Raw genomic sequence first — 12,984 nt, forward strand, 5'->3', positions numbered from 1 at the left:
CAAGAACGCTCTGAGAGCTAGTAAAGCCTTCGAAGACTTAGCACCCCTTCAAAGCCTACTATCTACCCATACCTTGCTTTTATGTCAGAATTATGAAAGTTGTATGTCTTTTAAATGCCTATTTTTACTTTAAGAATACTCTTTTCTGTATTGTTCTTAGGCAAAATGAGCACTAAATCTGACCCAAATCAACATCTTCAAATAGTTCAGGACCCTGATTATAGAAGATTTGGCTGTACTGTAGATATGAATATAGCATTGGCAACATTCATACCACACAGGTATTGTATTATTGATTAAAAGTGAAAATGAAGTTAACTTTGCAAAATTGAATAAATAATTTTAATTTCTGAGATGGGAAAAATTTTAAACTTTCATTCCTTTTAGTTATGTATATTGCATGTTTTAAAAATAAGTTATTCTAATTGCTCTCTGCTTTTAATGTTCTCCTGATAAGCAATGGACCAGCTGCAATAGAAGAATGTTGCAACTGGTTTCGCAAGAGGATTGAAGAACTGAATGCTGAACAATACAGACAAACTAATCACCATCAAGAACAGGTCTTACAATTACAGTGTTTTAATGCTCAATTGTTTCGAAATGCAAAAAAATGCACCCATTTCAATAATGCATTATTTAATTACTTCCAGGCTGTCAATTGTCTTGTGGGGACTGTGGTTTATGAACGCCTGGCTGGTGACGGTCCTAAGCTGGGTCCTGTCAGTAGAAAACATCCCTTAGTTACCAGGTATTTTTTTGCTTGCTTGTTGGGGAACTATTTGAATCTGTCTTGAGAAAGTGAGTTCAAAGTTCATTAAAAGTACATATTTATATGTACAAGTGTTTTCTTTGCCATGGACAGACATACTTAAATTGACCATTTTTTTAGGCAACAGTGGTAGCTGTTTAATAAACAAATGTGACCAGAGAGTGTGGAACAATACTCAGAGCACGTTAAAGGCTTACATTGTCCAAATTGCTCTTGTAGGTGGAAGGGTGGTGGAAGTAGGAAAGCATCTAGCTTTCAAGTTCAATATACTTGATGTTACTCACATATGTGAAGGGCTAGGGCTTTAATCTTACACTATCAGCTGACACCAAGATAATGGCACCACCTGTCATTCCTTCTTCAAGGAGAAATGCTATGAGATAGAAAGCTCCCCATCATTTATAGTTCAGCAGCTGCTGCTTTTTTTTTTATCTCTTTTATCTACAAGCTATTTCATAACAGGTGTTTTAGTTTCAAAGACAATAAATTTGAGCGTGGGTTACCTTATGGGGTTAGGTGTTTTAACTGCCTGTCTATTCTACAGGTATTTTACTTACCCATTCAAAGAGCTAACTGTGGAAGAAGAAGAAGCTATGATACATCAGCCAGATAAAGCTTGTTATTTCATGGCACATAATGGCTGGGTTATGGGAGATGATCCTCTTAGGAATTTTGCAGAACCAGGTTTGTAAAAGAACTTTGAATCACCTTAAAAACCTCTAATATTCTAGCCAAAGCCAAAAGGACTTTATTTATCTTTTTTCTAGGTGTATTCCTAGACAGCTGCAGAATAGCAGACAGATACTAAGTTTTATAGCACTTTTTTGCACTCAGCACACAGATCAACTCTAAGAACTGGGATTTGAGGTACAGTTTTGTAAGATTTGAGAGGGAAATCACCAGATTTGTACCACTGAAATGGGGACATCCTGCTTCCCCACTTCTGTCATTGTACTTTGTTCTAGCATCACTGCTTGTTAGCATTTGTGTAAGATAACGACAGTGTTGCAGAAAACAAATGGGATAGAAAGGTGGATGGTATTTTACCGCATTAGTGAGCGAAAACTGGATCCCTGAAAGGTCCTTGATTGCCCCAAGTGGCAATCAGGGAGTCAAGAGGTGAACCAATTAATCCAAAATAAGTGTGCAGGTTGTTTGTGAAGCTAAGATAGGTTATGAATTCACCATGCACTAAAATATTATATTCTAACCCCTTTGGAGACAATATTGATGTCCAGTAAAAGCAAGGTTGACAACTCCGTGTTTTCAGAGTAGTTTACTCTGTAAACTGAATCAAACAAAAGCCAGATTAATTCTAATGAAAAACATTTAAGAGTTTGTTGACTGCTTTAGAAGCTAATCTGGTTGATGCTCCAGAGTCATCTGGAGTTAGCAAACACCTCATTTCTGCAAAATAATCTGTGGCCATTTCACTGCTTTTTATTTAGTACTTTTCTCCTTTGCAAGCATAAAGATAATAACCTCTTTCAAGGGTGGTTTTGTTCAGTTGACTTACAGCTGATTGCCCTTTGTTGTGGGCAGACTTTTGTATTTTTTCCTTCAGTCACTGGTTTTAGTCAGAATACCTAACTTATGTTACTGAGTTTTCTCTTAATTCATCTGCAGATTTTTGAGTGCTTTATATTTGTGCTATACTTTTGGTTTATGCTGTACATGCATTTTAACTGAGAATATGGTGTGAAAAGGTGATACCTAAGGGCACAAATACAGGAATTGCAAAAACAAATGCAGCCAGTTCTGTACATAGCCCTTGAAAGAATCATGGTGTACATCCAAAGAAAGACTGGGTTTTTTTCTCCATGTAGCTATGTTGTCACTGGTGAAAATAAAAGGTAAGCTGTGCTTAAGTGAGTTTTTGGAAGTTGTGGTGACTTGCAATCTCTGTTCTTTACTTATTAGCTGCTTACTCTTCTTGTGTGTCTTGCATTGTGTTGGCCCAGCCACTTATACTGTGAGCTTAGGAAGGTAGTCTGGCTGAGTAATAATCACTTTGCTAAGGCAGGGTTACTCTTAAACTGAAATAGTTTCCTGATCTAAATCAAGGTTCAGCCACTAAATAACCGTGATGACGCATCAGCATAGCTGGTCTAGGAGTAGCAGAATGCAATGGAGTAGTTCTGTCTTAACCCTCCTAAGTGGTCTGTGCTTTCATCATGGTTTAAATACGATTAATATAAACAGAACTTCAGAAGACTAAAAATAAAGATAACTATTTCTCTTACATGAAGTCTGATTATCGACAAACCCATGGTTGTGCGTGAATATTACATGTTGCAAGCACTGTGGGGGTTCAGTGGGTTTGCTTGTTTTTTAAATATTACTGCCATTGTCAAATATGTGGCTTATATAAGACAGAAGTCACTTCTTTTAGGTATGACTGATTATTTAAGTCCTTGTCGCAGTTAAATATCTATCAGTATGTTCTATGCAGTAAGTATATTACAAGTAAACTTGAATTTAAAAGGGTTTTTCTATTACACCAAAGAGAAAGGAAAAAAAAAAATGAAACTACACTAGATGGAGGATAAGTATTTTCTTACACACAAAAATTATTTAGGGATTTTGTCCAGTTAAGTGGCCTCTATCTGCTGAAGTAATTTGGAAATTTGCCTTACATCGTCACAGTCTGCTGGTACCAGAATATGAAATTTTACATGGTAGCTCTGGCAGCTTTATTTATGGTAACACAGTGAAATGTGGGGTTTTTTTTTAAATTTGGCCAATATAAACAACTGAACTACTGATTTTATTCATTTGTTTATTTATTTATTCATTTGTTTGCTGCTTTTTCCTTTTTTTTCTCAAGTACAGTTTTTATACTACTTCAAAGAATTGAAAGGAATTTGATTTCAATCTGAATTATTTCAGTATTGCTATGTAAGTTAAATATTCCTACAAGTTAAATATTCCCTTGGATTATTCTGAAGTTATACATCACTGTAGGGTAGATTTTGAGTTGGTATGGTTATTGTTAGAATTTTTACTCTTCAATAGTGTGCTGCTCTTCAGTAGCAGAAAATGAAATAACCCATTTTCAACTTGGTGTACATTCTATATTATATTATATTATATTATATTATATTATATTATATTATATTATATTATATTATATTATATTATATTATATTATATTATATTATATTATATTATATTATATTATATTATATTATATTATATTATATTATATTATATTATATTTTTTATATATATACACACGCACATTCTATATTTTATATATATATGCACTACAGTGAATTAATTTGCCTTACAGGCTCAAATGTTTACTTGAGAAGAGAGCTTATTTGTTGGGGAGACAGTGTGAAACTGCGTTACGGTAGTAAACCTGAAGACTGCCCATATCTCTGGGCACATATGAAAAAATACACTGAAATCACTGCCAAGTATTTCCATGGCGTTCGTCTTGACAACTGTCACTCAACACCAATTCATGTAGCTGAGGTACGCAAAATTTAAGCATGTTTATTATAAGACCACTTGTGTTTGTGAAGTCAGTCCTGCAGTGTTGCTACAAAACCTATAGGATCTACATGTCACGGTTCAGATGTGGATGGATCTTCCTTTTAATATAAGCAAGGTGTCTTGATTGGTGATGTTTAGATATAGCTTTAGCTACTTCATACAGTTAGTAGAGGGATGTAGCTATTGGATCTCTGAAGTCTCCACTCTAGCTGAAATATTGCAGGTGTGGATGGACCTGGCTACTGTTTTTGTCACGTAGCTGTGGACTCAGTGCAGTGACTGCCAGTACCCAGTATGTCAGGCTTGGCTGTGGTCATTGCCAAGACTTGCTTGAAAGTCTTAGTGTTTCTTTGCCATATATATTTTGCTAGTGGTGAATTAAACAGAAGTGCTTTACTTCCAAGAATTTAGAAGCTGGTAAAGAACACCTGCAAAAAGTTTAGTATGGCAGACTTATTGCCAAGATTAGTGGTTATTGTTTACCATGGAGGTGACAACATCCAGAAATTGTACTTATCTACTAAATTAGCTTTGAATATATTTGAGTTATACAGCTTGTTAATGTTTAGTCTTAGCTTGCTTAGAGGTTACCTAAATCTATGCAGAGCTCTCTAAAGCAAGTTGATTTGCCCACGTGAAAGATTTGAGTGGCTTTTGAACGTACCGTTTCAACGCTACTGCCATACTTTCATTTCCTGTTACTGTTGAAGTTACTGAATGGTAACTTGAAAGGTTTAAGTTTAAATCTTCAGCTCTCTTAACAGATATCCTCGCTTATCCAACCTTTGGTATTGCATTTTGAGTTAAGACTTTGTTTAAAAACAAAGTCGTAATTAGTTTTACTACTGCAGAGAATTTCCTAGAATTACTCAGACCATAAATAATCTCTCTAAAATATAAATATGGTTTTATGAATCTTATCTGTTAGTAATATTATTTAATGAATTGCACATGTGAATGACTCATTTATGTTTGGTTAAGTCATGTTAATGCATGTGATGCATGTACAAAGCTGACAATGGATGTCTTGCATTAAAAATGTATTATGATCTATAGGAGATGCTAGCAACAGCCAGATCAGTCAGACCTAATCTTTATGTGATAGCTGAACTCTTCACGGGCAGTGAGTACATTGACAATGTTTTTGTCAACCGCCTGGGAATTACCAGCCTGATTAGAGGTACTATAAGCAGTTGAAAATTATGTAGGATTGTCGTGTATGGTTTGGAGTTTTTAATGTGAAACTAACATTGGTATGCTTTTTTTTTTCTTACGTATTTGTGTTCTTTGCTTATGCAATTACCTTTTCTTCGTTTTCTGTCTAACTTCTCCTGTGTCGTATGCTAATTCTTGGTTTTGCTTATGTTTGTGTCCTCTTCTGTATAACAACTTCTTTTTGTTCCTTAATTTTGGCTTTGTCTTGTCTTTGCTGCATGGCGTTCTCCTATTGTCCAATCCCTGCCTAGCTTTGAAACTTGTCCTTTTATGTATCTACCTTTCCCCTTTCTGTGGCTTTTTTGGCTGTGCTTTTTGCAGTACATGCTGGACACAGCTAGAAAATTGCGAGCCGATTTGTTTGTAGTGGCTGAACTGTTCACAGGAAATGAGGAGCTGGACAATATCTTTGTGAATAGGCTGGGCATTACCTCCTTAATAAGAGGTAGGCTTGCTGTATGTTTGGTCTCTTTTCAATGAGAGATTATAGATGATGTGCATTTTCCGAGGAAAATGTTTCTTCTGGATTACACACTTATAATTTTATACTCCTTGTAATCATAAGTACAGTTTTTTTACTTATGAATTTTTTGATACTTAGCAAAAAATCAGTACTTGCTGTAAAATAAGAGAAGACATCCTGCTGTGGTTTATAGACGGTTAAATATTTCACTCTTATTCTAGTGAGAGAAAAAGAAGTTGTAGCGCAGTTCTGCTATGCAAGTCCCACGTCATGTCTGATTTTTGTTGCATGAGTATCTTAAAGCCTATGAGAAACAGTTTCAGATCTCTGCTTTTTTCTCCCTTTTTTTCTTATCTTTCTCTACCTTAATGTATTCTATAGTAAATGGAATACTCCAAGGTTGTGTATCCACATTGGAGAATATAGTTACGTGTGATTTTCTTTTTTTTTTTGATTGAACACATCAAAATAACAAGTGTAAAACGCTTCATTAACCTCTTTGTGCATGCTGTACTGTCTGGTACAGTATGCAAACACTTACCTATTTTGTTCTTTAGAGGCAATGACTGCTTATAATAGCCACGAAGAGGGAAGGTTAGTTTATCGGTTTGGAGGTGAACCTGTTGGCTCTTTTGTCCAGCCACGTTTGAGACCTTTGATGCCAGCGATTGCTCATGCACTGTTTATGGATATTACACATGACAATGAATGTCCAATTCAGGTGAGCACCTAAACTGGAATTAATATTTTCTGAATTGATATTTCTGAACCATGGGAGGTCTTGGTGCAATCTGGATATTTTTCCTCAGCAATATTTCAGAATATTCAGAATGTGTTTCAGATCTTCATGTTTTCATGCAGAGAATAAAATTGTATAACAACTCCCTCTGACATTTGAGGTTTTGTGTTTCAAGGGGAAAAGTATATAAAGCGACTTAATGAGCTGTTTTGATTCATTCATTTCAGCCACTATAAGTAGTTCTGTCTCTGCTTCTTAACCTGCTGTCTCAAGTTCCTGTTTTACAGGAGAACATGAGAGAGGTTGGTGGGAATTGGAGTGCTCTTTTTGTTGAGGACTTCTCAAGTTGCTTTTATTAGTGCATTTGTAGTCATTTTTTTCAATAATGCTTTTTTTGATTGAGAAAATTATGATTGTGTGATTAGCAATTCCTCTTTTAAACTGAATACATCTTCTGTGTGCTGAATTTGAAGGGATGAATTATGTTTTGGTTTCATTCTTTTATTACCTGTTTATTTTTATGTAGCACCGATCTGCATATGATGCTCTTCCTAGTGCAATGATTGTTTCCATGGCATGCTGTGCTACAGGGAGCACCAAAGGCTATGATGAACTAGTACCACACCAGGTATGTGTCTACAGTTTAATTCTCATGTTACTTCTTAAAATGTGAATTTTATTCTTGTCCTAGGACATGTATTTTAATGTTTATTTGAAATTCCAAGCAGTTTACTAGCTGGCCTTATTTCAAATTGTCCAATTTCATATGAAAATTGAGTTGCTTGTGTAGCCAAGACTTTCACCTGTGTTTGGTTCTTCAGAGTAGTTGATGTTTGCTTAAATCTTAATTTCTTTACAGATTTCTGTAGTATCTGAAGAGAGGTTTTATGCAAAATGGAATCCAGGAGAACATCTGACTTCTGGTGAAGTTAATTTCAAAACAGGAATTCTAGCAGGAAGGCTGGCGATAAACAGATTGCATCAGGAGCTGGGTGCTAAAGGCTTTAATCAGGCAAGATGGGAGGAGAACACTGATTTCTCCAAATTTGTTCTCTGTGAGCACAGTTGCAATGATATGTCTTTTGTAGGTATATGTAGATCAAGTTGATGAAGATATAGTTGCTGTGACAAGACATTGTCCTAACACACACCAATCTGTTGTGGCTGTAAGTCGAACTGCCTTCAGGGATCCTAAAAATTCCTTCTACAGTAAAGAAGTGCCTGAAATGTGTATCCCAGGTAATCAGATTTCTTTTCAAGAGATGGCAGGTGTGCAAAAAACCCAGTTATTTTAATTCCATACATTTTAACTTCAAAACCAGGAAATCAATATGAGAATTTTCAGTATATAACATTCCTTTTGTATGTACTAACATGCATGCACCGGAAGTGGTTAAACAATAATGTATTTGCCTTATTTAGGGTTTTAAGAGGCATTCATATTGAGTATACTTCCTGCTCTAAGCTCTCCATGAGGTTCTGGTTTTGTTTACTGTCTTAAATGTGAATTGGTAAGAAACAGTTAACAGGAGGATGATTAAATGGACAGAGTTAGGAAGATTACTATTTAAGTTTTTTATTTGTGGGGGAAAAGGTTTTTATTTGTGGGAAATCTCCTTGTATTTATCAATGTCAAGCTATTTAGCTTTCTTCTGTATGTCTTCTTGTGGTTTTCAAATACACCTAATGAGAAACCACTTTGTACTGCATAAGTTAATGTAAGAAAAATATATGGGTACATAACATTAATTAAATATACAGCATATTTATCATACTTAATTGTAATAAAGTGGAAGGATTTCCACACATTTCCTGGACGTATTTCTGAAGAGAAGCTTTCCGAACTGGCATTTTAAGAATATTCAGTTCTTTGACTGCATGTGTGTGCCTGGTTTGGTTGGTCCCATTGTATATAAAGATATTTACTGGTGGCTTCCAGACTTTTTATACCTTAGTTTTTTTAGACTACTGAAGGGATAGAGAAAAATCATAGTATTTGAATATTATGAATAAGTTGCTACACTTCAAAGCTAAACCATCTATAACTGCAGTTAGGAAACCAATCTAATACAGCCTTCTAATTGATAATAAGGAAACTAACAGAGCTGGTGATCATTAAAAAGACAAATTTTAACTCACTAGTTGACTGATTTTGTGGCTAATTTAATATAAGGTAACAAAATGGCAATTTTAAATACAGTACAGCTAATGAACGTCTAATGAATGTTTATAGGATATTTAAAACACATCATATATGTTGTCATGTTTTGTTGTTCTTAAGGTGTACAATGGAGACTTGTATTTTGAATATTTAGGGTTTTAGTTTTAGATTTTGGTTCATGTTTTTAAAAGAATCACTTTTTCATTTGAAGTATCTTAACAGTTACAATATGATTTAATTTTTTTAGGAAAAATAGAAGAAGTAGTGCTTGAGGCTAGGACTATTGAGAGAAGTGCTAGTCCTTATAAAAAAGATAAACATTTTATAAATGGATTGCCTAATTTCACAATGGAACTCAGAGAGCATATACAGGTAATTGGCCTCCTTCACCCATGTTCTAGTGTAATATTGCATAATTGGTGATACTTCATGCTAGAAAAAAACATTGAATTTCAGTTGTTAATTTTTTTTTTCTAAGGTTAAAGACAGTAAAATTATAAAGCAAGCTGGAACTGCCATAAAAGGGCCAAATGAATTTGTTCAAGAAATAGAATTTGAAAAATTAACACCAGGAAGTGTAATAGTGTTCAGGTAAGTTGTTATAATTGCCAGATGGCTGTGTTAATTAGAATTAAAGGATTCTTTGTTTTGAGACTTGGGAATAGTTATAAGTGCTGCATTTCTACAAGTTATGTGTTCATATTTACAGAGTTAGTCTTGACCCAAAGGCACAAGAGGCTGTTGGTGTACTCCGCAGTCATTTGGTCCAGTTCAGCCCTCATTTTAAATCTGGAAGTCTTCCTGATGATCATTCAGCACCTATATTAAAAACGTTATTCTCTTCGTGAGTATTCCTTAAGTTTTTTGAAGTGGAACCTAGAGCATAACACTGGGAACAAACAACAGTCTGTAAACTTTATGTGAGGGGGTTTGTGTTGACTACGGATGGATTTAGATTGTCAGAGTGTAATAAAATCTCTCAGATATTATTTTTATAGCTATAATACTAAGCAGGGTTAATGCCTAAAAACTAGCTGGAGTTAGTTAAATACTGACTACTAACATGGAGTGCTTGTTAGTGTTCGGGGCTTGTTCTTAATACTGTGTTACTAAATAAATACCGAAATCTCTGAGTAGAACATTTGTAAAAACAGGCTCTTAATTTCCAAGCCGAAGTGGAGAGACACTTGTATATATTTGATTATTTCAGTGTAAATCTGAAACTAGAATTGTTTGTGAAATCTTTTCTATTTCCTCACTAATGTTGCTTTTGGATTTGGAAATATTTTTTCTCCACTGTCTTTTCAGTATTGCATCTAAACTAACTTTGGCTGACCTAAATCAAGTACTGTATAGGTGTGAGGCAGAAGAACAGGAAGATGGTGGAGGTTGTTACAATATACCAAACTGGTCACCACTGAAGTATGCCGGCCTCCAAGGTAATAGTTTCAGCATTCTTTTTTCTGTTAAGAAAAGAAGTAAAATAGAGCTACTCAGTCATACCTTAAGGCTGGTTTATGGCTAGTGTCATTGTCTGGATAAAGAGCAGTCAGCTTCCTCTGTTTGGCCATGCTGCTAATCTGTGTTGTACCCAGAAAATCACATACTAAAACAAGAACCTCTCTCCCAGTGCTTTGGGCTGCCAAATTAAGATTCAATACCTGTTTTAACACCAGTGCTTTGAAAATAAAAAGAAAATACATATAGCTCCAGTGAAAAGTCACATTAGTTTAACACCAGTTACTAGATTACTGAGGGATGTCAATCATCTATCAAATGTATGAATTCCATCATGCTAGTTATATTCCACAGTGATTTTCATAGCTGTCTAGGATGTATGCTGAGGAAACTGCAATCGAGTTGTATCCTAACTCGTTCTATAGATCAAGAGAAGTAATGCGGTTAAATCCAGTTAAATTGTCTGTTGCTGTGTACCTTTTCCTCCTGAATTGCAATTGCTATTTATGGTATTTATAATGATGTGTCTTTTAATGCAGAGTTGGGTTTGTATCTTCAGGGTTAATGTCAGTGATGGCAGACATTAGACCAAAGAATGATTTGGGTCATCCGTTTTGTGATAATTTAAGATCTGGAGATTGGATGATTGATTATGTCAGTAATCGTCTGATTTCCCGTGCAGGAGCCTGTGCAGAAGTGAGTAAAAATACTCTGTGACTTTGGGGTTTTAATTTACTAGTTTATTTCCTTTTCAATTACTGGTATATTTTTAAATTCGGTCTATCTATAACATATTTTGTGCTTAGGCAATTTCTTCTAGGAGATTAAACTGTTAATATGCCTTTCTTTCCTTAATCCTGTTTAAGAATAGACTGCAAAAGGGAAGTGACAAATATGTAGGGCATGGAGGAGTTGTTAGCTCTTACATAAGGTCTGCAGGGGTCCTTCCCCGTTTATTGGTTTTCCTCAAATGAAAATGATGGTAACTGCTTTTTCTAAGTACTTTCAAAAGAGAGCCTAACTACTGCTGGGGCATACCTGATTATGATACAGTTATTATAAAATTGCACGGTCAAAAACTGAGAAGATAGGAATTAGTGAGATTCAAGTTACCTGTATAGGTGCATTACAATACAATCCTTTTCTTTCTCTGTCATATTTTATTTTCCTGCATGGCAATTTGTTATTCATTTCACAATATGGAGACCTGATTGGGTAACTTGGGTAATAATAATAAAGGCATTCTTATGTCACTTTGTCATGTGTAGTGATATAAATCAGAAGTTAGGCCTGATACTTTCTAGACTTTCTGCTCTTCAAAGACTTGTGTATTTTTTCTGTATAGTTTTTGAGTTCTCCATTTGTAGTGTCTCATTCTGTTTGGCAGAAAATATCAAGTACCCGTAGCTTTACTGAAGTCACATGAAACTAAACTTTACGTAATTTCAGTGTTTACATAAGCAGCTTTCCCTTCATAATTTCTGGATTAAAAGTATAGTGTCATATTGGAATATATTGGCACATACTTTCTTCATCTGCACAGTCTTCATCTGCAAGATCTAAATCTTTAGTGGCTTTCTAGTAGGTTGTCATGATGTTCTTTAGCAGTACTAGAATGAAAGAACGGAAAGACTTCCCAGGTGTCAAACACTTCACAGTGACACAAGGATGGTGAAGTTCCAGAATCATGAGTTCTCGGCCCAGATCTGCAGTCCTTTTCAGTAGTGGCTGTACATATTTAGCCTTCTGATAATTTTTCTGTCCCTGTTCTGAAGCTTCATCTCTTCAGTCCTAGCTTTTAAAGCAATGACAAGCCTCTTCACACTTGGGTTGTAGTGAAGCCTTTTGAGTTACAGTTTTCCTTTGCTACTTGCTTTTAATAATTTCCTTATGATTTTTTTTCCTGCAAGAATAGCAAAACATAATCTCTTTCTGTAGTTGATATTGTCACCCATTTATATCGTAGTAGAAATAATAGTACAGATATTTCCCTACTACATTTCTTAGAGTATACCTCTCAGCTGAAATTTTGGAGCAGGAGGCTACAGGAATTCTGCCACAAATATTTAGCATGGGCAACTTCTTAGACATGAATGACTGCATGCTAGTAGTGTTACTAATAGCTGAAGATAACCTCATCTTTGGTCAGGCCTATCTTGGGTGTAACAGATATACAAAACCTGTGACTAGATGGATCCTGAAAGCATTGCTTTTCGAACCCTGGTGTCATCAAGTTCTGATTATGTTGTATTTTACTAGGTTGGTAAATGGTTGAAGGCCATGTTTGTTTACCTAAAGAGAATTCCACGTTACCTCATCCCATGTTACTTTGATGCCATATTAGTGGGTGCATACACGACACTTCTGGATGTGGGATGGCGTCAGATGTCTAGGTACGCTTGGCGTGTAAGAGCTATAGATATATCTGTATATATTTGCACCTCTTAAGTTTTATATGCTGGAGAATGTAATTTGAATGTTTTCATACATGTCCTGTGTAAAAGGGTAAAATTGGTAGTGAATATCATTGTTCTTCTAGCAGTGGTGATTTGGAAGGTTGAGAGTTCAAATGTCTATCCAAGGTTTTTATAACTCACTGTTAATAAAACTTATTTATAACTGCTGTTGGCATTATGCATCAGGAGGAGGAAACCTTAAGCCAGCATTTCTTTGCCAGG

General features: G+C 35.3%; 1 protein-coding gene across 2 annotated transcripts in view; it reads left to right on the top strand.

Moving 5' to 3' along the window:
* Window positions 1-12,984, top strand: part of AGL (amylo-alpha-1,6-glucosidase and 4-alpha-glucanotransferase) — a 36,953-nt gene that overhangs the window by 9,113 nt on the left and 14,856 nt on the right. Inside the window, exons 8-23 of one of the 2 annotated variants that reach the window (XM_069862193.1) lie at window positions 161-281; window positions 458-560; window positions 651-748; window positions 1,314-1,453; window positions 4,062-4,249; window positions 5,327-5,450; window positions 6,506-6,669; window positions 7,214-7,315; window positions 7,547-7,699; window positions 7,776-7,926; window positions 9,096-9,220; window positions 9,327-9,439; window positions 9,558-9,692; window positions 10,157-10,287; window positions 10,866-11,002; window positions 12,566-12,699. In XM_069862193.1, coding sequence (XP_069718294.1) covers window positions 161-281; window positions 458-560; window positions 651-748; window positions 1,314-1,453; window positions 4,062-4,249; window positions 5,327-5,450; window positions 6,506-6,669; window positions 7,214-7,315; window positions 7,547-7,699; window positions 7,776-7,926; window positions 9,096-9,220; window positions 9,327-9,439; window positions 9,558-9,692; window positions 10,157-10,287; window positions 10,866-11,002; window positions 12,566-12,699 — 2,119 coding nt within the window. Of the gene's footprint in view, window positions 1-160; window positions 282-457; window positions 561-650; window positions 749-1,313; window positions 1,454-4,061; window positions 4,250-5,326; window positions 5,451-5,806; window positions 5,931-6,505; window positions 6,670-7,213; window positions 7,316-7,546; window positions 7,700-7,775; window positions 7,927-9,095; window positions 9,221-9,326; window positions 9,440-9,557; window positions 9,693-10,156; window positions 10,288-10,865; window positions 11,003-12,565; window positions 12,700-12,984 lie in introns of both variants that reach the window. The other variant, XM_069862194.1, reaches the window with a different exon arrangement.

This window comes from Phaenicophaeus curvirostris, chromosome 8, assembly GCF_032191515.1.
Source record: "Phaenicophaeus curvirostris isolate KB17595 chromosome 8, BPBGC_Pcur_1.0, whole genome shotgun sequence".
In the NCBI taxonomy this organism is placed as follows: domain Eukaryota; kingdom Metazoa; phylum Chordata; class Aves; order Cuculiformes; family Cuculidae; genus Phaenicophaeus; species Phaenicophaeus curvirostris.